This window comes from Sciurus vulgaris (assembly GCF_902686455.1).
Source record: "Sciurus vulgaris genome assembly, chromosome: 14".
Lineage (NCBI taxonomy): Eukaryota > Metazoa > Chordata > Mammalia > Rodentia > Sciuridae > Sciurus > Sciurus vulgaris.
The window spans coordinates 29112066-29136809 of record NC_136475.1 but is presented as its reverse complement, the minus strand read 5'-3'; the positions used below and the strand labels follow the sequence as shown (position 1 = coordinate 29136809).

The 24744-nt window shown below is 50.9% G+C and overlaps 1 protein-coding gene across 3 annotated transcripts in view; it reads left to right on the top strand.

Annotated features, from left to right (window-relative positions):
• The first annotated feature begins 1408 nt into the window (after nt 1-1408).
• The window catches only part of RAB11FIP5 (RAB11 family interacting protein 5), a 35875-nt gene continuing 12539 nt past the window's right edge, over nt 1409-24744 (top strand). The window contains exons 1-3 of one of the 3 annotated variants that reach the window (XM_079111424.1): nt 1409-2128; nt 22389-22822; nt 22950-23649. In XM_079111424.1, coding sequence (XP_078967550.1) covers nt 1698-2128; nt 22389-22822; nt 22950-23649 — 1565 coding nt within the window. In that variant the 5' untranslated portion in view covers nt 1409-1697. The remainder of the gene's footprint in view (nt 2129-22388; nt 22823-22949; nt 23650-24744) is intronic. The other 2 variants (XM_079111425.1, XM_079111426.1) reach the window with 2 other exon arrangements.

Below are 24744 nucleotides of genomic sequence, written 5' to 3'. Positions count from 1 at the left end.
AAAAAATAAAAAGGGCTGGAGACCTAGCAGTGATGAAGCATCCCTGGGTTCAAATCCCGGTGCAAAAAATAAATAAATAAATAAATAAAATAAATAATAAAAGAAAAGAAAAGAAAAGGAAAAAGAAAAAGATTATATTAAAAGTATAGGCTCTGAAAATGAAATGAAAAACAAAGGCTTTGTGTGTGTATTCATATTCCACCTCCAACAGCTAGGAATCTTGGACAAGTTTACCTAAACTTCAATTTTATCTTCTGGAAAACAAGGAATAAAAATCATACTCACAGACAGGCTGGTATCACATGCCTACAGTCCTCAATCACTAGGGAGGCTGAAGCAGAAGGATCTCAAATTTGAGGCCAGCCTCAGCAATTTAGCGAGACCCTGTCTCAAAGAAACAAAAAAAGGGTTGGGGATGTAGCTCAGTTGACAGAGAACCTCTGGGATCAATCCTTGTATGGAAAATAAGTAAATAAAAAAATTTAAAAATCATACACACAGGGTGGTTCTGAGGATAAAATGAGGCAATGCAAATAAGGCAAACGGGCCAACAGTGGCCGATATTCAACAACTACAATTATTAACCATTGTCATTAATAATAAACCATGGGGCTGGGGTTGTAGCTCAGTGGTACAGCACTTGCCCAGCACGTGTGAGGCGCCGGGTTCGATAATCAGCACATTAAAAAAAATAAAATAAATAAAACAAGATATTGGTCCATCTATTACTTAAAACAACAAACAAAACCAACCAATTGTGCAGGTAATACCCAGGGTTCAGCACATAGTAGGCACTCATAATGGGTAACAGTAATTATTTAAAACCCCAACCCGTGACAAGTCACAGTGCTCCGAGCGAACCCTTAAATATTGATGTGATCACTCATTTATTCATCACTGGGCTCTCTGCCGCAGTGTCCGCGGAGGGTGCGCTCTGCCCTCAGTCCTCCCGCGCCGAGAGGCTGGAGGCGGCAGCTCGCCGGCTCCCAGGTTGCTGATGCCGGGCCGTCACGTGGCGGGGTGGGGGTCTCACTCTGGTTTTACTAGGGCATTTTCCCGGGTCGGTGGAGGGAGCTGAAGCAGGTAGCAGGAGCCGCAACACCCCGACTAGCCCACGCCAAGGGACAGCCATGCTAGGAGGGGCGGTCCAGGACCACTTCAAGGCAAGGACATTCCCGGGCAGGGGCATCTGGAGGAAGATTTGGGATTGGCCGGGAGGCGCAGAGCGGGCATTTCATACAGACCGGAGGGCGTCGCGCTCAGCCTCAGCAAGGCGGGGTGCGCCCCGGGCCCCCAGCCTGGGCGGGGCCAACTCGGGAGCCCCGCCCACCTCTGCAGAGGCCACGCGCCCCGCCCCGGGCCGCGCCGCCCCGCCCCCTCCCGCTTCTGGCAGGTCTGCGGCGGCCGGGGAGCGAGCCGCGCCCCCGCAGCACTGCCGCACCGCCACGCGGGTCGCGGCCGCGGGCCGCGGGCCACGGGGCGGGGCCGGGGGCGGGGCGCTGACGTAGCAGCGCGGCCGGCGGCTGGGGAGGCGGGGAGGCGGCGGCGGGTCGGCCCAGCCCGCAGCTGCGGCGGTCCGGTGTGAGGGCGGCGGCGAGCGGGCTCCGGACCGCCCTCCGCCGCTGCCAAGTTTGTCACTTGGTCCCCTTGTCTGCGCCGGGTTCGGCTAGCGCTCCCCCGCCGCCGCCTCCCCAGCCATGGCCCTGGTGCGGGACGCCGAGCCGGCGGTGGGGCCCTCCCGCTGGCTGCCCACGCACGTCCAGGTGACGGTGCTGCGGGCCCGCGGGCTGCGTGGCAAAAGCTCGGGCGCTGGCAGCACCAGCGACGCGTATACGGTGATCCAGGTGGGCCGCGAGAAGTACAGCACGTCGGTGGTGGAGAAGACGCAGGGCTGCCCGGAATGGCGCGAGGAGTGCTCCTTCGAGCTGCCGCCCGGTGCCCTGGATGGCCTGCTGCGGGCGCAGGAGGCCGACGCGGGCCCGGCGCCCTGGGCCACGGGCTCAGCCGCCGCCTGCGAGCTGGTGCTCACCACCATGCACCGCTCGCTCATCGGCGTCGACAAATTTCTGGGCCAGGCTACGGTGGCGCTGGACGAAGTCTTCGGCGCAGGCCGCGCCCAGCACACGCAGTGAGTGGGGGGCGCAGAAACGGTTGAAGGCCTAACCGGGCGGGGCTGGTGGGGCATCAGGACCCCCAACCTCAGCGAGGCACCGAGCCCCTTGCCTCGCGCTCAAAGGTGTAAACCGACAGACAAGTTGGTTCTTCGCATTTTAGAGTCCTCTCCCCGTTTCTCAAACCGGCGGTGGTGGGCTCTGGGAGGCCAGGGGAGTGAGAGTGGTGACTAGAAGTAGATTGTCAAGGAAAGTTAGGAGTGGAATCCTGAGGCTTTGGGGCTGGGAAATCTTAAGGCCTTCGGGCCTGTCTCCCTTTCCTTGAAGAGGAAGGGAACTGCAGTCACACTGTTCTGCCCTGTGGGGGGGAAGGAACGTGAGGTGTTACCTTCCAGGGAGAGGTTTAAGAGAGGCCCCAGCTGAACCTAGAGATTGCTCAGGACATCTGACTTTTGCCTGTTCTGGGGTGCCCTCCACTGTCTGGTGACGCGTGCATTCCCACTGTCCACAGTCCCTGGCCTGAGCACAGGAGGACCTCTTAAGAAAGGAAACACTTAGGTCAGCTTTCAAGTGATCTGCCTGCTGCCCCGCCCCAGGTGGAGGCAGTGGTGGTTAATGCACAGCAGGAGATCGTTTTTCAGGTGGTTCGCTTGAGAAGGGCCAGTGGGATAATTTATTTTGACAGCATTTAGCCTCCTCCGTGTTAGGATCAAGGCTTCAGTCTTGTAGCACCATTTCCTGTTTTGTGCTTGGGCAGGATCTGGAAGCCAGTCCTCAGGGCTGACCACCTGCTGTGGATCACTGAGTGGTTAACTTGTCAGTGACCTGGGAGGGGAGGGAAAGAGGATGGGAACAGGGCTGTGCCCTAGGTGGGGAGAAGTTGCTTCCAGAGTTTTGCCCAGGGGAATGGCTCCCACTGGATAAAGTAGGGAGGCCTGCTGGAGGAGAGGAATGAGCCTCCAGCATGGTGCGGAACCAAATGAAAGCAGAATTTGAGTAGAAAAGAGTCTGACCTTGAACATTTTTCAAAGTGTGGCTAGGGAAGGGCCTTCCTAGCTGGCTGCAGCCTGGAGTGGGAAGTGGGTTAGCATGGGACAGGTTCCAGGCAGTGCTGTGACCTGACTCCATCTCCCCCTCCGCTGGCCTTCTCTCTTCCTTCCCTCATGACTTGCTGTTTGATTGCTTGGTGTGGGATCATGTGGTATAGCTTGGCCCTTGTTTTGTTTTTTCCTCCCTCTTTCTGTCCTCTCCCTCTTTCCTGTCTCAGGAAGCCCAGGGTGGGTGGGCATGGGGTGAAATGCTCTCTCCTGGACTTCTTGGCCCTTTCTTTTTCAGAGGAGGTATCTGTCCACTGTACCTCTTACCCTCTACCACTCAGTTACTTCGACCAGGCTGGTGAATGATTTATCTGATGTGTGTTGGAAGTTGGGGGGACAAAACAAACAAACAAAAAAAATGGGAGAGTTTCTTTGATTTTTTTTTTTTTTTTTTTCCAGTTCCTGTCCTTGTTTTCCTCTTGGCCTCTGGATCTTAGCTAAGCTGGCCCAGCCTGCAGGTCCAGGTGGGCCTGTTTTCAGCCAAGAACAGTGCTGGGAGAATTTGACCTACCACCCCTTGATCTGAATGAGAGCCTTAATTGACTTTATAGAAGTCATCTTTTCCACCAGGATCGTACCACACCCACCTGGCTGTCTTTCCTCTGATGCACTGACCTGGGTTATTTTTAGAGCCTGGAGTGGGCAGGAGTCGGGTGGGGCGCTTAGGGTGGGCAAAGAAAAAGTTCATGAAATTGGCCTGTTTCTGTAGCTTACTTAGGGGCTGACATCATACCAATTGAGCCAGGGTGAATGCTGCCACTCCTGCTCCAGTCCCTACCTCTGGCTCTAATGGCTACTTCTAGTGGCATTTCCTGGAGCACCCTAGTATGGGCTGCTATGCCAGTGAGTTTGCAAATTGCCCAGTAGGGAGAGGGCTTAGGTGGAGACCACAATGTACCTTCCTCAGCTTTGGATAATGGTGGAAAAGAATAGTATCCACATTTAGCTGTGATGGTCTCAGGGAGATCCTTTGTCCCTGAGAATCTAGGGAAGGGCAGGCTCATGGTTAAGAGGAGATGGCTATGTAGTTGCATCAAATAGGTCCCAGTGTCAAGCTTGTCTCCTTGTGGCAAGCCAGGTAAATTCTTGGTGCCTCAGTTTTCTTATCTGTGAAATGGGGATAATTGACTCATTCTGAGGTCTATGCGAGAAATGAAATGAGAATTCAAGTGAAGCATCTAGTGCAGTCCCTGGGCATGGTAGGGAGGTCAGTGAATGCCAGTAATTGTGGAAGAAGGTTTTGGTAACAATGTCTGGCAGCCCTAGTCTGGAAGACATCTGCTCTGGAAGAGCTTATAGTGTGATGGGGAAGATAGTCAAGACCTTAGAGTCTGGAAAAGCCTCAGGACCACTGTGGTAGATGACAGGAATATGAGTTTCCAATGAAATGACCTAGCCATTCTCTTTGCTGCTGGAGGCTCTAGAACTAGGGCTGGGCTTGTGGTCCTAAGTCAGGCTCAGATCAATCTGTGTCTCCGCAGCCCTCCCTGACAGCCTTGCCTAGAGCTGCCCCTCTTCTGGAGGGAAGGCAGGACAGCACAATGCTGAGAAACCTGGGGACAGGGTTTTATTCCCAGTTCTGTGACTGTCTTGTGGGCAGCTTACTTAATCTGTTTCCTCATTTCTTAAAAGGTCATGATAATAATCATAGTTATACAGATTGAATATGGTACCACCTCTAAAAACCTTAGTATTGTTCATAACACAGAGACACTTTCAAATTGTTAGTGTTGGGTTGCTCTGGAGCCCTGGCTCATTGCTGGTGGTGGCTGAGGTTCTCGGTGCCCCAGTAGTCCCTGAAAGTCCTTTGTCAGTGGGACACTCTTTGAGGTGAGGGTTTTTGTTAGACTTTTCCAAATAATTGAACAGAAGTTCTCAAAATAAAACTTAATGGTGTACACAAGGATACTTAATTAGAATATCTTCTCTGTAGAACTGTGTGTGGACCATCATGGTTCTGCTGGGTTTGACAATCCCAAGAGATACTTCTCTGCTAGAGGCTGGTGGGTTGGGAACACCTGTCCTTGACCCTCTGGGAGCCTTAGTCTGTGGGCATTTGGCAGGTACAGGGCAGGTCCTCTTAGGAAATCCATTCCACAACAGTGAACCTATACTCCCAAAGATACTGACCCTGATCTGCTTCCCCTGGACCCAGATGTGGAGTAAAATCGTCCCAGCCATTAGACCTAGAATCTGGAGGTCTACTGGGTCAATAATTATGGACTGGTCCCTTGGAAAAGCCAAGGCTGTGCATTTGATTTGAGTTGGCACCAGTTGTCTTTTTTCATCACAAAGACTAAAAATCTGTTGTGACTATACAGGTTGCTAATTGAAAGGCTTTGTCAACGCTGAAAGGCTCTGTCAACCCTTTGTCCAGACTGTACCATTGGGGATTTTTTGGGGGAGAGGGAAAGCCCAGGGGTCATGATGTTCTGAGACCTCTTTGAAAAGTGTAGTTTCAAAGGCACTGGGAAGCACCTGAGGGGAAATGCCATCCACGGGCCTAAGGATGGGAGTTCTTGAGGGCTTCTTTCCATCCCTTAGCCTCCAGATGGGCTGCCTGTAACTGTGGTGGGCAGATGACACACGACCCCACCGCCTTCCCTCCCTGGTGTCCAGGTGTGATTCTGCTCTTCAGGAAGAAGCTGGGGCCGCTCAGTTTCCTGGCTTTGGCTTTTGGTTCAACCCCAGGCCTGGAATCGAGCCCTGTGGGGCTTCTGGGGAAGGGTGTGGCTGCACTCTAGCCAGTCATTAGGATGCACAGGCCCCATCTTTCTTGGTTGGGGCCATTTTTATTTGGGTTGCTTGAGCAGCAGCTTCTAGGGAGTCAGGAGGGGTAGGAAGCGTGACTTCTCCGTTGGTCTGGGCAGCTCCTCCTTGCTGGCACAGCAGCTTCCTCTTCCCTCTGCATCTGCCCCGGCCCTGAGCCCTGACCAGGGGCCTGTGGTCAGCTGTGCTGCCTCTGCCCTGCTCCCCCTTCCTGTAGTCAGCTGGGGAGAAGGCGCCATCCCAGGCAACCTTGAGAGCTGTCCTCTTTTTGGTGACAGCTGCCTGTCCCTCTTGTTATTGTTGCCACCCTGATATGTGACGCTCTTCTCATTGCTAAACTGCTGGTCTGGCCCTGTCCAGATGTTTCCCCTGCCCTTCCCACTCAGCTCCAGGACAGATGATTAACACAATGACAGAAACTGCAGTGACTCTGAGGAAGTCAGTCATCTTTTTAAAAATTCTGCAGAATTCCATAGCTCTTCTCCATAGCCAAGCAGTAAAAATGTGTCCACAACTTGGGTCCTTTGTGTTCTTGGCAGTCTGGTCGCTTTATTCTTTCTCTGCTGGCCTCAGGTTGTTTCTTCCCTCAGGATTGAGAGGGAGCTTGGCTCAAGCCCCTCTGTGGAACATGTGGAAACTGAGGCTAGAGGAGGATAGGCAAGGGCATGCCCTCAGCTACTTGGCAGTGGAGGGTATGGCTTTGTTTTCTCCCTCCCTCCCTCCCTCCCTCTCTCTCTCTCTCTCTCTCTCTCTCTCTCTCTCTCTCTCTCTCTCTCTCACTCTCTCTCTCTCTCTCTCATTTTGTCCTGGGGATTTAACCTAGGGTGCATTACCACTGACTACACACCTATACCCTTTTATTTTTTATTTCGAGACAGGATTTTGCTGAGTTGTGTAGGGCCTTGCTAAGTTACTGAGGCTGGTCTTGAATTTGGGATCCTCCTGTCTCAGCCTCCTGAGTTGCTGGGATTACAGTTGTGCACCGCCATAGCCAACTCTGTGGATTCTGTTAAACCCAGCAACCTGCAGAGCTATAGGATTTGGGTTGAAGAAGAGATGACTTTTGGGTCACAAGCTGTCTATGGATAATGCTTGTGGGATTTTGGTGAGATAGGCACCTTTGCTGCTGGCATAGGTGAGGGGACCTTGGGGCTCTCTGCAGACCTGGCAGAGCAGAAGCATTTCCAGAGACAGTTTTGGAGTACTTAGGCAAAGGCCAGGAGTGGACCTTTGGTAGGGGAGGGGTTCCAGAGGAGGGGAGGACATGGACATCTCCCTACATTTTCAGGAATTGCCATATCCAAGAACAGTATTTTGGGATGAAAGTATATCCTTGGAGTTGCTCAGAGTAGACAGAGTCGCAGGGGTAGGCTGTGGTCAAGGGAGGCCTCCTGAGAAGAAGACTGTCTATTGGGTGGCCTTTGGAAAGCCCGTCTGTCATCCCAGCCTTCTGAATCCCCACACCTGGAGCATCATGCACTCTGTTTTGGTGGATTATTATTGTTGCCCTGTTGGTCTTGTGAATCATTATTAAGCTCTTTCTAGGTGTTGGCCCTATCCTAAGGACTCAACTTCTGTTAACTCACCTCAAGTGCTTGAGGTGTAGGCGCTGTCACTATGCTTAATAGCTAAGGAAACATTGGCATAGAGAGGTCAAGTGACTTTTCTAAAGGCACACAGCACATGGCAGAGTCAGAATGTGCACCCAAGCAGTCTGGCCTCAGAGTATATGCTCCTAACCATGAGATTGCATTGCCCATCTTTGTCTTCCACCATGTTTCCCATGATTCTACTCTGCCAGGGCCAGGTGCTTAGCATCTGTCCTGCTGAGGCCTCTTTCCCTCTCTGACATATGTCTGGGGTTAGCTTTGGGGCTTCATAAATGAGACCTGTTTCTTCCTGGTGAGCCCTGGGTTAATTGGGACAAGCATGTTTGGTATGTCCCTGTAGCCGGGTTGTGTCTGTCCCAGAGGATGGGGGTGTTGCCTTCCATCAGGTGTCTCTGAGGGGTGGGGTGAAGCCTGGGAATCTCTGCCTCACCCTGGGTGCTCCCCATTCCAGGGCTTGGGGCATCAGCACATACAAGACTTCTTGACCTTTCCCAGGATGTCACATGCTTGCTTTACCTGACTGAACACTCCTAGCCCTTTGGTCCCTCCTCCTACAGTGATGCAGTCATTTCCTATATTTTTTCTTTTGCTCAACATCTAAAAAGCCATTACTGGACAACTACTATAACCACTGTGCCTAGGTCAATGCTGGGGAGAAAGCAGGAAAAGAAAATGGTTAGCCCTTTCTCTAGAAGGACAAAAATTTATTTGGAATAAGACTTAACCTGGAGGATAATTAGCCTACAGAGCAGCATATAAAAAATCTGAGAGAAGGATGTGGTTGGGAGGAGGGGGAGCTCACCAGGGTTTGAGGGATCTGGGTGGGTTTTGTTGGGGAGGCTGGGCCTTGAATGGCAGATGAGGCCTGGTTGGGGCATGGTGTGTTGGAGGCAGGGAAACTGCCCCTCCAAAAGGGGAGGTGGTGTGGTGGGGCTGGCCCACGAGAGGCGGCAAGGGGGGAGCCAAACTGAGTTTTCTCTGTGCTTCTCTCAAGCAGAAATAGCCTGGCTTTCTTTACTTATTTACTTTTGAGTAGTTCAACTGGTTCAAGATTCTAAAGGTACAGAAGGGTACACCTTGCCCCCATCTTGAGTTACCCAGTTCCTCTCTTCAGAAGCAGCTGACAGTGCCAGCACTCCTGTATCCTCCAATGTTATTTCACGCATACGTAAGCAGATGCGTTGTATGCTTTCCTCTCCCCCTCCCTCTTTGTGTGCCCCAATGCAACGTTCCCAGACGAAGTTCTGTGCTAATGGTTGGCCTCACTTTCCCACACAGGGATATTGTTTGTTTGTTTCTACCTAGGGTCTTAGCTGAGACCTGGAGGAGGGGACCCCCATCACTTTGCTGTCTTTCTGACACAGGGCTGCTGTTTAAGGAGAATATGAGGTTAGGAGCCACTGGGAAGGTGGATGGGTTATGGAGAATTCCTTCCTTCCTCCCCCAGCCGCTGAAGAGCACCTCAGAGAGGTCATCTTCCTGGTTCTTTCCTTCCTCCTAGACGGGGTCACTGCTGATTGGTCTTGGCCACCTGGCTCCCAGGGGGCTGATGACAGCCTGTAAAAGGCCTTTGATAGACAATAAACCCAAATCTTTATGTGTGGCTTGGCCTACTTTTCACAGTGCTTCCCAGCATCACCTCATTTTCTTCTTCCCTGAGGGCAGCAGGCAGAGTGACCGCCATTTTCACAGACATAGGAGTCTGGGGTCTCAGGAGATGGAATGACCTTTTCAAGGTCACATGGCTTGTTTGATTAGCAGCCAGATTTCCAACCTCAGCCTGTGCCTTTTCCCCTGGATTGTTCTGTTGGCCTTACATACTTTCTGGTGCTGACTGGTGGTTAGACTTGTCTCCTGGCATTTTTATAGTCTTTTCTCATGTGGGTGAGCACGAGGCCTCTGGCCCCTTCTGAGGCAAACTGACAGCGACAGACCTTTGGAGCCTACAGCAGGAGGATGAGGATTAGAGGAAATGTTTATGCTTAGGAGGGAGGGGGGCTGACCTGGCTCTGGCAAGTGGGCAAGCTGTACCCCCAGAGGCAGGGCTAACTAATGAATGATGGTATGGGCTCCTTCTGAGGTTGTCCGTGCCAGGCCTGGTGTGGTGCCAGAAGAGGTGATAAGAATCATCTTTGGGCCTGATAAGAGGCATATCCTGTCCTGCGATTGTGTCTGGCTTGCAGTTTTACTGTAGATAGCAAGTTGGAGTGGGTTAGGTTGTGGGTGTTGGGAGACACGGTTTGGCCTGAGGCCCCCACACCTCCTGTCTGCTGGAGTGTGAGACAGACTGCTTGGGTGGAGATTTGGAGGAGAGAGAAGGCATGGGAATGGAGGAGACTTGGGATAAAGGGATTTGTATTTGTCTCCCTAACCCTGAATGTAAAAGTTCTAGTTGGCACTTCTCCCTGTGTTATCACCCCCTCTTTGCAGAGGTGAAACGGCTTGTTTAAAGCCACTTAGTGAGTTCCAAGACTAGAACTAGGCCTCCTGTCTTCCAGTCCACCAGGGTTTTCCCACAGTGCACTTGAAATAATTTTTTTCCCATCTTATTTCTGAGACTGAAGCCAACTCCTGCAAGTTATCTATCTGGTGTTAGGAGGTTTCCTGCCCCCACCTTCTTTCTTTTTTCAAGACAGGTCTAGACTGACCTCAAACTTCTATGCTCAAGCAATCCTCTGCCTCATCCTCCCACATATCTGGGACTCTGGGCATATACTGCCACTCGGCTGTATCTTGGGCCCTGTCCTGGGTTGTGAGAGATAAAAAGTAAATATTGGTCCCTGATTTCAGTAGCAGTGAGACTAGGATGGGGTGGGTCTGCCACAGGCAGCTGTAGGGGCGCCAAAGAGAGGCATCCAAGGGGGCCTTCTGGCCCTCCTGCCATTCCCATTGCTCCTGACCTAGATCAGAATTTTTAAAAAAAATCTCTGTTGTGGACTGTTAGTTGATGCTGCCCTTTTAAAACCAGAGTGCCCATTTTAAAATTTATGATCAGAAATTGCTGCTATGGTATACCGTGTTGCTTGGGTCATATCTGCCCTGTGTTGTGCCAGCTCCATGCTGGCCTCCCTGCCTCACTTGGCTGCCCTGCCCTTTTCCTGGTGACCTTCGCTCTTCCTACAGTGTGGAGTCCTTCAGGACCCAACCTTGTGTTGTACCCTGTAGCGCTCTTCAGGTTCCATTGTAAAGTCACAGTGTGATACTGGAGACTGACTTCCATCTGCCCCGAAGCACCTTTCTGCCCACATTTGCATGTTCAGTCCTGGCACGTGCGTATTCTGTGCCTTCCACCTGGAATGCCTCCCTAACCCCTCCTTACCTTTTCTTACCTACTGTTCAAGGCCCAGTATGAATGGCATGTCCTGTGTACCCCTTTCCAAAATCACCTTGCCACTCCCTTTTAACTTTCCTGTGCACTGTGGAGTTGACCACTCTTTCTTTTTTATGTGACTGTCTTATTTCCCCACAAGATGTGAATGTCACAAGGACACTCTGTTTTGTTCCAGGAATATCCTTGGGGAATGTGGGAGTGGAGGCCTGGGTGAGGCCTCCTCTGGTTGGATGGGATTTCACTGGCAGATTCTCTGGGCCTCTAAGAGGGATGGTGCTGGTGGTGGTGTTGGTGTCAGACTGAGCTGCCAGGATCCCATGGGCTAGGCCTATGCTGGGCATTAGGCAGGTGGGGCTGAGGAACTCACAGGTGAACATAAGGTATAGGGAGTAAAGAGTGGGATCAGGAGTGGGGTGTAGACTTAGCACAAGGAGAAAAGGCCTGCGGTCCAGCTCCGTAGGGGTCCTTGTAAGCCCACTATTGGTCTCTACTGGGACCAAGACCAAGAGGAGAGTGAGCCAGGCCTTCTGAATGCCTCAGTGTGCTCTCCAGCCATCTCCAGTGATTTAGGCTTTTGTTAAAAAAATGACCATAAAGCCATTATCACACAAAACCAGCAGTTCCTTAATAATCATCTAATATCCAGTCCACTTTCAAATTCCCTTGATATCAAAAATCTCTCTTCATGGTGGTTCGTTGAGTCAAGTTTCAAAGAGGTGCTTTGGTTGTACGTCTCCTCGGCATGTGTCTCCCCACTATTCCCGTTCCCTCCTCTTTGTTTCACAGCATCGGCTGGCATGGGAACTGGACCTTTGTCCTTGAGAATGTCACACGTTGGAAATAGATTACTCATCATGCTCTTCACCTTTATTTTCTGGCTCTCCTGTGGCTGTGGGCTGTGATTCTGCATCACTGACAGAGGCACAGAGTAAGTCCTGGATCTTAGCTGTTAGATCCAGCCAGTTGCCGAATGTTCCCCAGCAACCTTCCCCCTGTGGTTTTAGTGTCCCTGATGATTGCCACTTGAATCTCCAGTTCTGTCTTCTCTGTCTAGGGAGGAATCCCCCTGTGAGGAAGACCTTTCACCCTCAGCTCTCTGGTCACTCTGCTGTGTAGATGGCAGGCTGGCACAGCTCAGGACCAGCAGGACTGGGATTCTTGGCTGTTATTTTTCATTTTGGTATGACTTTCAAATTAAAAACCCATCCTGCCTCATGATACTGTCATGGCACCAGTCTCTGAAAGCTGCAGGCCTTTTGAAAACGTGATTTCATCTGATAGCATCGCTTGAAACGGCTGACTGCTGGCCAGGAGTGGCATTCGGGGGCAGGCCATGTTACAGGCAGGTGTCTTGGTGTGTTCCCCAACATCTGCTTTTTGAGACATGTCCCTTCTCACTCTGGAACTCTGCAGTCTCCTGTTTATGTTAACTCTAGGGAAGGCGGTTGGAGGGCAGGGCTAGACCAGAACCATGTCAGTGTTTTCCCTTCTTCACACTAGCCCCTGACTTTGCTTGAAGAAGGTTCTCATGGCAGCACAAGGGCCACACAGTCCTGGGCATCTTGGCTTCCTTTGCCTTTGGGTGGGGTTTGACTCCTCCCTCTGTCAACTTTATAGACCCCTGTCCCCTGCACGGAGGTGGCTGTTACCTTAGTTAAGGTCTGTCTTTGAAGAGGCAGGAGCAGCATTTGCAACCAGGAGCAACTGCAGACCTGATGGGTGTGGCCTCAGCAGGTGAGGCTTAGATGAGGACAAGCCCCAGGAAGTTGGAGTTTGTGGATTGCGGGGGCGACATCAAAACAAGCTCCTGCTCCCCCAGCTGGCAGGTGCTGTGCTGTTTTGGGTTCTCCAGAGTCACCATTTTTAGCATTAGGATATTTGAGGGTCTGCCTGAGCACCCTGGGTTGCTGCCACCAGGCCCTGCATGCTCCTGAGTAGGAAATAGAAGCAGCACCTGGCCTCTGCTTTGAGCCTCAGCCTGGTGCCTAACCTCACCTTTGCTGAGCTGGCTCCCTCCGGCTCGCTCGGGTGGGCCTTCTCAGCTGTTTTTGTGCCATGGTCCCCTTTGGCATCTGGAAAAGTATATGGGCCTCTTGGAATAAGGTCTCTAAATAAAATCACAAAATACACCAAAGATATTGAAGTATATTTATCAATATATTAAATCATTTACTAAAGAAATGTACTTTATTATTGTTTTAAATAACGTGACCTAGTTGTGGCCTAATAATTTTACAATTCAGAGTGATCACAGATATTTTGTGACATCCATAATAACTAATTCCACATGAAAATGGAATTAGTAACAATTGGTAACAACCTTGTAGGTACTACTACTATACTGTTACTGTTGCAAAAACTCAGTAGACAGGCTAAATTTCAGTTAGAGATTAGGGGAAATAAAGATGTAGCTTTATTAGTAACACACACCCCTACCCTAGAGACATGAGATGACTTTGGATTCCTTGGTTGGTCCTGGGGCTGTGTATGGCCGTACTTGCAGAGGGAGGCAGTGATGAAGGTCCAGAGCTCTGGAGCAGAGAGCCTGTTGTAAAGTCATTGCTGTCTTGCTTCCTGAACAGCATGTGGCTTACCCCTGTGGACTTTTTTGAACCTCAGTGTCCAAAGCTCACAAACATGAAAGCTGATAATTGTGTGCTGGCCCTGTCTGAGTGCTCTGCACACAATCCCATCAGTATTCACAGTGTTCTTGTGAGAAGGGACACCTCTTACCCCCAATTTATAAATATGTGAGGAAACTGAGGCACAGAGAGGTTAGCTAGCCTGCCCATGCTCTCATGGTGAGTGATGGACTGGGGTGTAAGCCCAGGTAACCTGGCTCCCCAGTGCGTGCTTCTGGCCATTCTCAGGATCTGTCTGCCTCTCATCCTGACCTCTGAGGGTTGTTCAGGGAGTTAAGTAGGATATAATTTGGTGTGTCAAGGGCTTAGTATAGTGTGTAGCTCATGAGTGCTGAGTGAGTGAGGTCTGTTAGTGCGATCTTAGCTTGGAGATGGGGCTGAGGAGTCTCACAATTATAGAAGGCCTTCCTTTGAAACTCCCCACCCTCCTCGAGCTTGGCAACTGTGGCTCCTTCCCTCTGGTGGCTTCTGTCTAGGGGTATAGTGGACGGGGATGGGGGATGTGCTCTTTGGGAGTTCTCACTCTCGTGGGTGAGAACCTGGGTTTGTCATGAAAGGAACAACCAGAGAGCACTTGGGAACAGGGACAAACAAGTTCCTGTAAGTTCTTAATTTGTTGGTTCATTGAACAAATATTTAAGTGTCCCCTGTTAAGTGCTGGGAAAGCAGAGTAAAGCAGAGGGCTCCTGCCTATAGAGCAGGAGAGGACAGATGTGTGCATGCACCCATGTTGCAGTGGGGGGTGTGTACATGGGTGCACACACGGGGTCTGGTTGTGGTAAGTACAGTGAAGAAGTAAAATAAGATAAAACTGTGGTTGTAGCTGAGCAATCAGGGAAGGCCGAGGAGGGCCACTGAAGGGAGACCTGACTGGAGTGAGGAAGCGACTGCAAGATCTGGGCCGGCGTTTCAGACAGAAGAAACAACACATGCAGTGGCCTCGAAGTGGGACACACCTCATGGGCTCAGGGACTCCAGGAGAGGGTCCCTGTGGTCTGAGTGGAATGAGAGATGTAGAGAGTCCTGTGAGTGGAGACCTAGAAAGTGCTGAGGGGTGCAGTGTGAGGTGCCCTGATTGCCTGTGTTTTCTGGGTGGAACACTTGAGCAACAGGGTGGCGAGTACGCAGGGAATTAGAATGCCAGCAGGCTGGCATGGGTGGGCTGCAGGGAGATAGTGCAGAGAGGGGCTGAGTTCTGGAGATGATATTTTATCTTTATATTTTATCTTGAGATGGAATCTTGCTAAATTTTCTGAGGCCGAACTTGAACTTGTGATCCTCCTGCTTCAGCCTCCCAAGTAACTGGGATCACAGGCATGTGCTACGTGCATCCAACCAGTCCAGAGTTGATTTTGGGTGTGAGGGGGGACAAAAAGAAACAAAACTGGTTCCTAGGTTTGGGGTCTGGAAGTGATGGGTGAGGGCTTAGAAAGAGGCACTAAGAATTTTGGACTAAGAAGTCAGGGTGCATCAGGTGTGTTCAGGCCAGTGGCTGCAGTGCCTCATAGCTCCCTCCCCCATCTCTGACAGGATTCACCTGGCACTCGCATGGGTGATTTTGGCAGCTGCCAGGTTGGTTCTCCCCGGGTGTTAGGCTTCCCTAATTATGCCATGTAACATCTGTCAGTCCAGCTGTGTTTCCTGGGAAATGGGTGGGGAGCGGGGTTTGAGGGCCTGGGAACCCTATGAACAGGAATAAATAGCTAGGGCTGTAATCTTGGTAACAGTCAAGCACCATTGTTACCTTTCCATCCTCATCCCACTTTTGTCCTCTGCTTCTGGGGTGGGGATGAGTCTGAGGACTGAGTCCCAAGTCCATCCTGGCCTGTTGAACATTGTCAGGCAGACGAGCTTGGGGGAGGAGTTTGAATTGAAGAGGGAACCCTTTAAGGGCTTTCCTATATGGCCCATATTCCCAGAAATTCTGGGCTTTCATGGCTTCTGGGGCAGATTGGCCTGCTCTTGACAAAGTTTTGAGGGGTTGGGGATAGGACAAACTTGGATCATGCCAACTTTTGAAGTGGAGGGTCTGGTCCTCACACCCATCCCTGTGCCTCTTCAGGGGTCAGTGATGAATATCCAGGCCCTTTCTAGTCCATCTCTCAGAGCACCCATAGGCAGGAGTATTTACATTCACCTTTGTGAGTGATGCTAAGCCTTAAAACTTAAGGACATGGGCTTGGAGTTGGGCATCTTTTGTGTCCAAATTCTGACTTACTAGCTGTGTAACTTTTGTTGCTGTGACCAAAATATCTGACAAGAACAACTTAGAGGAGGGAAAGTTTATTTTGGCTCACAGATTTGGAGGTCTCAGTCCATAGATGGCCAACTCCATTGCTCTGGGCCCAAGGTGAGGAGGGACACCATGGCTGAAGGGTGCAGTGGAGTAAAGCTTCTCAGCTCATGGAAGCCAGGAGGCAGAGAGGGGAGGTAAAAGGGGCCTCAGGGCAGATGAACCCTTCCAGGGCCTATTTCCAGTGACCTACATCCCCTAGTTGTATCCCACCTGTTATCACTCAGTCAGTCCATTCAAACTAGGTTGATATGATTAGGTTACATTTGTCATAACCTCATCATTTCTCCTCTGACTATACCTGCATCAGCACAGCAGCGTTTAGGGGAAGCCTCATATCCAAATCATAGTATTAGCTGTATGACCTTAGGCAAGTTAAAAACCTCCTTGCAACTTAGTTTTTAATCTACAAAATGGGTATAGTGGTTCCTATACCCTGTGGGTATCCTGGACCGTGGGTTAAGAGAGGTTCATAGTTGAGCACTTAGTGAGCACCCCATAAGATTAGCTCTGGTTATTTTCTAACCCATTGTGTGTGTCCCTCCACTTGGTGTGGTCCACAGGCAGCAGCAATGTGGGCCTTCCTGGGAGCTGGGCAGAAATGGAGCCTCACAGGCCCCTTTGAGGGCATCAGAACCTGTATTTTCATAAGACCCAGTGGTTCTTTTGCAGTTTGAGAAGTGCTGATGCATCTCTCCTGAAGACATTATTTTCAGGTTCAAGGAATTTTCTTATTTTCCATTTCCTGTTGGTGCTCATCATGTCTTGGCTACAGAGGCATGTGGGAAGCCTAGCTAATCCTCATCTTCATCAAAATGCTGTTCACTGAGCACATGTGGCCTGGGTCTTGGAGAGTCAGGTGTCCCAGATGGGGTAGGTGGATACAGGTGAGCAGTTTGGTACCTGCAGTGGAGGTTTGTGGCTGTATGTTATAAGGGCTGGGGAACCTGGGCTTTGACAACCCAGTGGGTGGCAGGGGGATTTTACTAGGGTAGAAGTACTATCTTTCCCCCTGTCTTGGTGAGAATGTTATTTCAGAAGTGTTTTGTGGAAATGAGGCCTAGTTTCTCATAGCACTCTTTATAGAGGTGCTTAATGATGCCTGGCCCTCCCCATGTGTATCTTTCTCTGTCAAATTGCCTCCTCCTGGGGAGAGATGGGCATTTTTAGGGTCAGTCCTCTCAAAAAAAGCATGTTCTAGGGACTTGGGAAGGCAAGCCTTAGACCGCCACAGAGTGACACTGATTTCTCCTGGGTTCTACCAGAATATCCTTGAGGATAAAGTCAGGTAGACCAAAAGTTGATCTCTGACCTGTGAAATGATGTAGAGCAGGTAGGGACCATCCCACTGTGGTTCCCACATGGCATTGAGGAGCCTCTTGCTCTTTTTAAGACTATTTTTAAAGACATTTTTTAGTTGCTGATAGGCCTTTATTTATTTTTATGTGGTGCTGAGAATTGAACCTAGTGCCTCACACATGCTATGTGAGTGCTCTACCGCTGAGCCACAACCCCTGCCCAACCCCTTGCTCTTAAAAATATAGATTTCCAACCTGGACCTTATAGGTTAGTAAATTTTGGCATGTTTGTGTGTGATGCATGATGCATGACAGATTGGGGGTCCCCTCTGTAGAACTCTAAAGATAAGAGCTCTGTCCTGTGAGCCACCATCTTCTAGTAGTTGTATACTGGGGTCTTGGTTAAATCCTGATTGATTTTGGCTGGGTCTCAGCTCTGAATGGGAGCAGTGGGTCAGGCCTCAGCTTGGGCCCTTTGGTTCCTAGGGCTATAATGGCCCAGCCAGGCAGGCTGGGGAAGGCTCTGGGGAGTGGGTTCGTGGGAGGAACAGAAATGTCAAAATGCCAATTATCCTCAAGGATATTCTGGTAGAACCCTGGAGGAAACTGGTATCACTCTGTGCCTGTCTAAGGCTTGCCTTCCCAAGTCCCTAGAACATGCTCTTTCTGAGAGGACTGACTCTAAGAGGCTATTTCTTCTCCTAGAGGACCATCTCCCCTGTGGCCAGTCCTGGGGGACGAGGGTGGTATTTGTTAAAGGAACTATCAAATTGCTTTGAAGGCCAGACAGTGCTCAGAGTTAGGGATCAAGAACCAGAGTCCTGGAAGGCTGTCAGGGAGAAGGCAGGACTGCCTGGAAGCAGCTGCTGGAGGCTGGCTTCTGAGAGAGCAAGGAGTGAATTGCTGAGGGATCCTGACAGTTCATGGCTTCTGTCTTGCTTTGTTTCCTTACTTTGGAGCTGTGTGCCCCAGGGGGTACTCAGTGAATATCCACTGGGACCACAGTCCAGCTGGGGAGAAACACCCCAGGAGCCCAGGAAGTGGATGGTCATGGACAGAGCACTGCCCAGTCTGGGTGAGTTGGGTTCAGAATGTCTGGCCAGGTCAGAAGGAGGAGGGATTGGATCAGACCAGGATGGTGGCAGCTGAGAGCTTCCTGGAAGAGGAGAACTGAACTGTCACAGGACCCTATGGTTGCATTCCCTGCTGGAGCCTCAAGGATGAACTGCTTGGAGCCTGGAGCTCATTTACTTGTGGCTCTGCTGGGGGTGGGACTCTGTAAAGACTGTCTCCAGCCACCCCACAGGGCTCCTTGTCTCTGTCAGCAATGTTTGTAGCTCCCTATACCCAGGGGACTGAGTGCTGCAGTGCCTGGCAGGGTTTGGGGGTGGGGTTGGGTGACTTTCCAGTCTACAAAGGAGGAAGCAGGAGCTTTGGTTGTGGTGGGGGGTGGGCCTCATCTAGGAGCTATTGGCTATATGGCCTTGCCACCTCAGCCCGAGTAGGTCACACTTTTGCTCTGACCAAGTCCTCTGGGAGCCTGAGGCCTGGCAGGGTTCCTTTCAGTCCCACCTGGAGGGGTGAGCAGAGGGAAGGGGTGAGTCAGTTGGGAGGCAGAGGAGCCACAGTGTCTGGGGTCCAAAGAGGCCTTCGCCATTCTCAGCCTCACTCTGTTCTGAGGACAATCCCAGAAATAGAGGAAAGCCTTTTTGCCTTTCTGGCCTCCGTGGCCCTTCTGAAAAGCATCCAAAGGAAAAGCCGAATTCCTAGGGAAAGAGGAGGAAAAGGGGAAGTGACCACACAGGGTAGGGTGGAGGATCCTTGGGGAGGCCCCAGCCTCAGCCTGGGCTGATGATGCCTCTGCCTTCATCTGGGCGAGGGAGAACAGAGTGGCCTGTCTGTGGCTCATAGTAGGTGCTCCTTATAAAAATTTCAAACAGGACAGAAGTAGCCAATGTAGGAAGTGATAGTTCTCTGCAGCCTCACCCCCCTCCGCCCCCCCAGGTAACCTCTGTTTCAGCTGTGTGTGTGGAATGTGACCAGCTGGGGCTGAGTGCCTTGACCTTCATGCCGCAGCAAAGGAGGTCAGTGTTGCTGATTCCAGTTACTCAGGGGAGGCTTGGTTGAATTGGGGCTGGAGTCCATAAACCTCTTTTGCTCCACATCCCTTTGCTCCACAGCATCTTCCTGTGCTAAATGTGGCCCATTCCACATTTTGGGAAAGTGACTAGAATGTGGTCTTTAAAGATTTAAAGGGTCTGGCTAAGGGCAGACATTGGGTTGAGAGGATAGGGCAAGAAGCAGATGTAACTGGTGGATCTTTCCCTTCACTTGTCCTTCTATCCCAGATGTCCCCACATGCTGTCCATCATTCTGGCTGCCTTGGTGTACACTCCTGCCCCTGTGTATCTGGACTCATGAGAGGCACATGCTCTCTGAACATGGAGAGCTCTACCCTTCCTGCTCTACCACTGTTGCCTTGCCTGACCTGGCCTTCCCAGAAGCTGGGAGGGAAAACCAGCAGCCCAGACTCACTCTGCTGAGGCCATCAAGTGTTCCCCAAGGAGGGCACAGAGAGTAGCTCAGGGTGAGAGTCATAATGACTCTTCTAAAGGGAGGCAATTTGGAAGTGCCCTTGGGACGGCCTTAAAAAAAAAAAAAAAAGTATTAAACAAAAAAATTGCCAGTACTACCAAGTCCTTGCTATGACTTAATTCTGGATATTTGGATGTGTAGGGACTTTTTGTACAAAGGACTCTCCTCTTAACCCCCTGTGTCCCCCAGAATCCCAGGGAGCTGGCACTGTATGGTAGGTGGATCCCAGTGAGGGATAGCCACCATACTGCTACTGAGGAATGTGTGTGCATCAAGGGACTTCGAGCCCTTTGATGATCAAACTGACCACCTTTGCCAGGCTTTATTTTGCCTTCATGCTTGATGGGCTGGGTCTGGAACTCATGGCAGGTGGAAAGCTTTCTGTTGGGCACTTGAAGGCACACTCTAATAGTGTGGCTAGCAAGGACTGGACACTTCTCATTCCTGGTACGTGATCCTGTTTCCCTTGGAGGAGGCCCTTGGGATCTCCTTTTCATGCCTGGTGTTCAGAAATCTCATAATGAAAGCTGGGCACAGTGGTGCACACTTATATTCCCAGCTATTTGGGAGGCTGAGGCAGGAGGATTTCAAGTTTGAGTCAGCCTGGGCACATAGTGATATCTCATCAAAAAGAAAAGAAAGGAGAAAGGGATCTCAGTGACATAGAGGGTATGGGTACATTTTTATTCATTGTGCTGCATACTTGGTGACCATTTGTACTGGCACTGATGTTCAGAAAAACTTTCTTGTATTATTTCTCTTTTTTTTTTTTTATTTTTTTTATTTTTTATTTTTTTATTGTAAACAAATGGGATACATGTTGTTTCTCTGTTTGTACATGGCACAAAGGCATACCATTTGTGTAATCATAAATTTACATAGAGTAATGTTGTTTGATTCATTCTGTTATTTTTTCCCTTCCCCCCACCCCTCCCACCCCTCTTTACCCTCTATACAGTCCTTCCTTCCTCCATACCTTGTATTATTTCTTAGTTTATTTTTTATTTTCTCTGTTTTTAAATTAGTGAGTTTTTTATAACACAGTTTTAGGTTTACAAAAAAAATTAGTAGAAAGTATATGAGTCTCATACACCCCTGCAGCCTCCATTATTTCCTTCCCATACACCCCACTGTCCCAATTGTTTCCTCTTATTAATGTCTTACCATAGTGTAGTAGGTTTGCTACGAATGATGGGTCAACATCAGTACATTGTTTTTACCTAGAGTCTATAGTGTACCTCAGGGTTCACTCTGTGTAGTGTACATTCTGTGGGGTCTGACAAATGTAAAATGACATGTATTCACCATTTGATAATGTCATTCATTATTATTCTACTGCCCTAAAAAGCCCTGTGCTCTGCCTCTTCATCCCTTTCTCCCCGTCTTCAAGCCCCTGGTAACCACTCATTTTTTTATTATCTCTGAAGTTTTGCCTTTCCAGAATGTCATATAGTGGGATCATGTAAGTATGTAGACTTTTCAAACTGGCTTCTTTTACTTACACATTTAAAATTCTTCCATGTAAAATATAAATTTAAAAAATCATTCCATTTATTTTCATGGCTCAACAGCTCATTTCTTTTTCTCATTGCATAATATTCCATTATCTGAATGTACCAGTTTATTCACCTACTGAAGGGCATCTTGGCAGCTTCTATGTTTTGGTAATTATAACTTAGTTATAATTACATCATGTGTAGTCTTTCTGTGGGCATAGATTTTCACCTTGGTAGGATAAATACCAAGGAATGCAATTGCTCCTTGTATGGCAAGAGTATGTTTAGCTTTCTAAGAAGTTCTCAATCCATGCACAACACACCTTTCCCGGTAGGGTAGACTTCCCTCACTCTGCAGCAAGATCTGGTGTGTTGGGGGTCTCCCTTTGTGTCTCCCTGGCTTGGAGTCTCCCCTCTCCTCTGTCTGCTTCCTATTTTACCACAGCCCTACTCTTCCAAGCTGTAGATTGGGGTTGTGTTGGCTCCCTCAGGAGCTACTTGTGAGGTGTGAATGGGAGTGAGGTGTGACATCCATGTGGCTTGGCAAGTGAGGGTTCCTCCTCTCCCTGGGTCCATTGCTTCAGGTCTTTTGCTGTTCTTATTTGCCCCTCTATCTCAAAAGGTGTTCCTGGCAAGACTCAGGGTGAGTCAGTGTGTGGGTGAGGGGTGTGTGTGTACTAGCATTCCAGTGTTCCTGGCCCTGGGCCTCTGAGTGAGCTGTTCTTTTCTGGTGGCTCAGAGTAGTTCTTTAGCTGGGACTGGCCAGAAGAGATGATGTAAACCGGGGGAAATGTGGATAGGTCTATGTATCCCAGAGGTGTGGATATATGGCAGTCCTTCCCAGACCCAGCTTCACCCCTCTGGGCTTCCAAGTTTCAGAGGGGATGGGGCAGCATGGGTTCTCTGAGCAGAGGGAAGGTGCTGGTAGGTGCCCTGCTTAAGTACACCCAAGGACCTTACCCCACTCAGGACATGGTTCTCTCCATGGAAAAGTTGGGACAGTTTCTTATCTTGTGTGACTTGGAAGCCCAGGCTGACGTGTCAGAGCAGGAGCCCTTGGGGAGGCTCTGTGAGGTGCCTGGCACTGGGGGGAGCCAGGCGCCCTGAGCCTGTGACCAGAGCTCTGCCCACCCCCACTTCTCATAGGTGGTATAAGCTGCACTCCAAGGCGGGCAAGAAGGAGAAAGAACGTGGAGAGATCCAAGTCACCATCCAGTTCACTCGCAACAACTTGAGTGCCAGCATGTTTGATCTGTCCATGAAGGACAAGCCACGGTCCCCCTTCAGCAAGCTCAAGGATAAGATGAAGGGCAAGAAGAAGTTTGAGCTGGAGTCTTCCTCTGCCATCCTCCCAAGCAGTGCCCTAGAGGACCCGGAGCTGGGCAGCCTGGGAAAGATGGGGAAAGCTAAAGGCTTTTTCCTCCGAAACAAGCTGCGCAAGTCGTCCCTGACCCAGTCCAACACCTCACTGGGCTCAGACAGCACCTTATCCTCGGCTAGCGGGAGCCTGGCCTACCAGGGCCCTGGTGCCGAGCTTCTTACCCGCTCTCCCAGCCGCAGCAGCTGGCTGTCCACTGAGGGTGAGGGAGCTGGGGCCACATGTCCTGGGAGGGAAGGGAGGGCTGGCTCTCCCCCTGGTGAGGAAGACCTGGGACTGGGAAATGAGGCTCCCCTGCCTTGCTAACTCCAGGTATGTCTCCTTTTCAGGAAGGGATTCTACACAGTCTCCCAAGTTGCTGTCTCACAAGAGGACCTACAGTGACGAGGCCAGCCAGATGCGTGTGGCTCCTCCCCGGGCCCTTCTCGACCTCCAGGGCCACCTCGATGCTGCCTCCCGCTCTTCTCTCTGTGTCAATGGGAGCCACATTTACAACGAGGAGCCCCAGGCCACCTTGCGGCACCGCAGCTCCATCTCAGGCCCCTTCCCACCCTCCAGCTCCCTGCATGGTGTATCTTCCCGGTCCTCTGAGGAGGCGCCTCGGTCCATGGATGACTCCTGGGGTAGAGGCAGCCGTGGCACCAGCAGCTCAGAGGTGGCACCTGGACAGGAGGACTTGGGCACTCAGACCAAAGTACTGGCCACTGGGGCCAGCCATTCTGGAGAGGAGGAAGGGGTCCGGCCTCCAGAAGGAAAGCCAGTCCAGGTCGCTACACCCATAGTAGCTTCCTCTGAGTCTGTGGTGGAGAAGGAGGGAGCTCGGAAGGAAGAGCGGAAGCCCCGGATGGGCCTCTTCCACCATCACCACCAGGGGCTAAGTCGGAGCGAGTTGGGACGCCGTAGCTCTGTTGGGGAGAAGGGAGGTCCTGCCCTGGGGACCTCCCCCCACCACTCATCCAGTGGGGAGGAAAAGGCCAAGAGTAGCTGGTTTGGCCTGAGAGAAGCCAAGGAACCAACTCAGAAACCCAGGTACGTTCTTGGCAAGACTAGCTTTGCTCCTTGGGGAGTATGCTGAGGTGTTTGCTGCCTGGGACTGGGGGCAGGGATCAAACGTGACCCTTGGGCAGGCTGCTGGCTTTGCATGGTTAAGTGGGGTACCCTGCTTCCCTAAGCCAAGGCTCCTTCTGTGCACACGGACACAGGTAAGTTGCAAGGTCACAGTACCCTGAGGGTCCTGTGGATGGAGGTTGTCTGCGTCCCCGCTGCCCGAGTTACCATGCCCAGTTCCTAAGGGAGGGGGCAAATAGGAGAAAATCAAGGAGGGGTCATCTTTAATGGATTCTTGGCTTCCTCACCTCTACCTTTTGCCCTCTTGCCTCAAGGTGAGGAAGCCTTGGCAGGTAGAGAGGTGGGGACAGGGGACCGCACCCTCAGACACTCTGCCTTTGTCAAAGCCAGATGACTTCAGCTGCCCTGCTGGCTCTGGGATCTCTTCCCACTAAGACATAGGGTTAAACAATTGATGCTTTTCCTTCTCCTTACTCCCAGTTTTCCCTAGCAAGGCAAGAGGCCATGGTAGCTCCCCTGAAATCTATAACTCCTACCCCCCACAATTCTTGGAGATCTCTGGGGCTCAGGCCCTTTGTAGTGTCTCATGGTCCTGAGGTATAGCCCTGTCAGAAGTGCTGATAACAGTTGCTGTCTTTTGATTGTGCCAAGTCCCTCAGTTTGGGCCCTGGGCAGAGCCCTTGACCCCCACCCTGGCCCCTTTATGGCCTCCTTGCTCTGAGCCAGGGGAGGCTGCTGCATTGTCTGGCAGGACCCAGGGAGGGGTTTCAGATGTAGGTCACAGAAGCTTGTGTCCCCCTTCCCAAGGGCCTGGACCTGCCTAGATGGCAGTGTCAGTGGTAGCCACAGCCAGTGTGGCAAGACCAGTTGTTTCATTCCCTCAGCAAACCTGCCCTCCCCGCTGGATGGATGTAGGGGCAGATGGGAAGACTGGGCCAGAGGTGGAGTCAAGAGATAGGGAGAGGGAGGACCCTACACCTGTCCTCCAGCAGAGGGGAGAGAAGTACTATAGTCTTGCTTTTTCTCTTTCCCTTTGAAATTCTGAGTCTCCTGAGG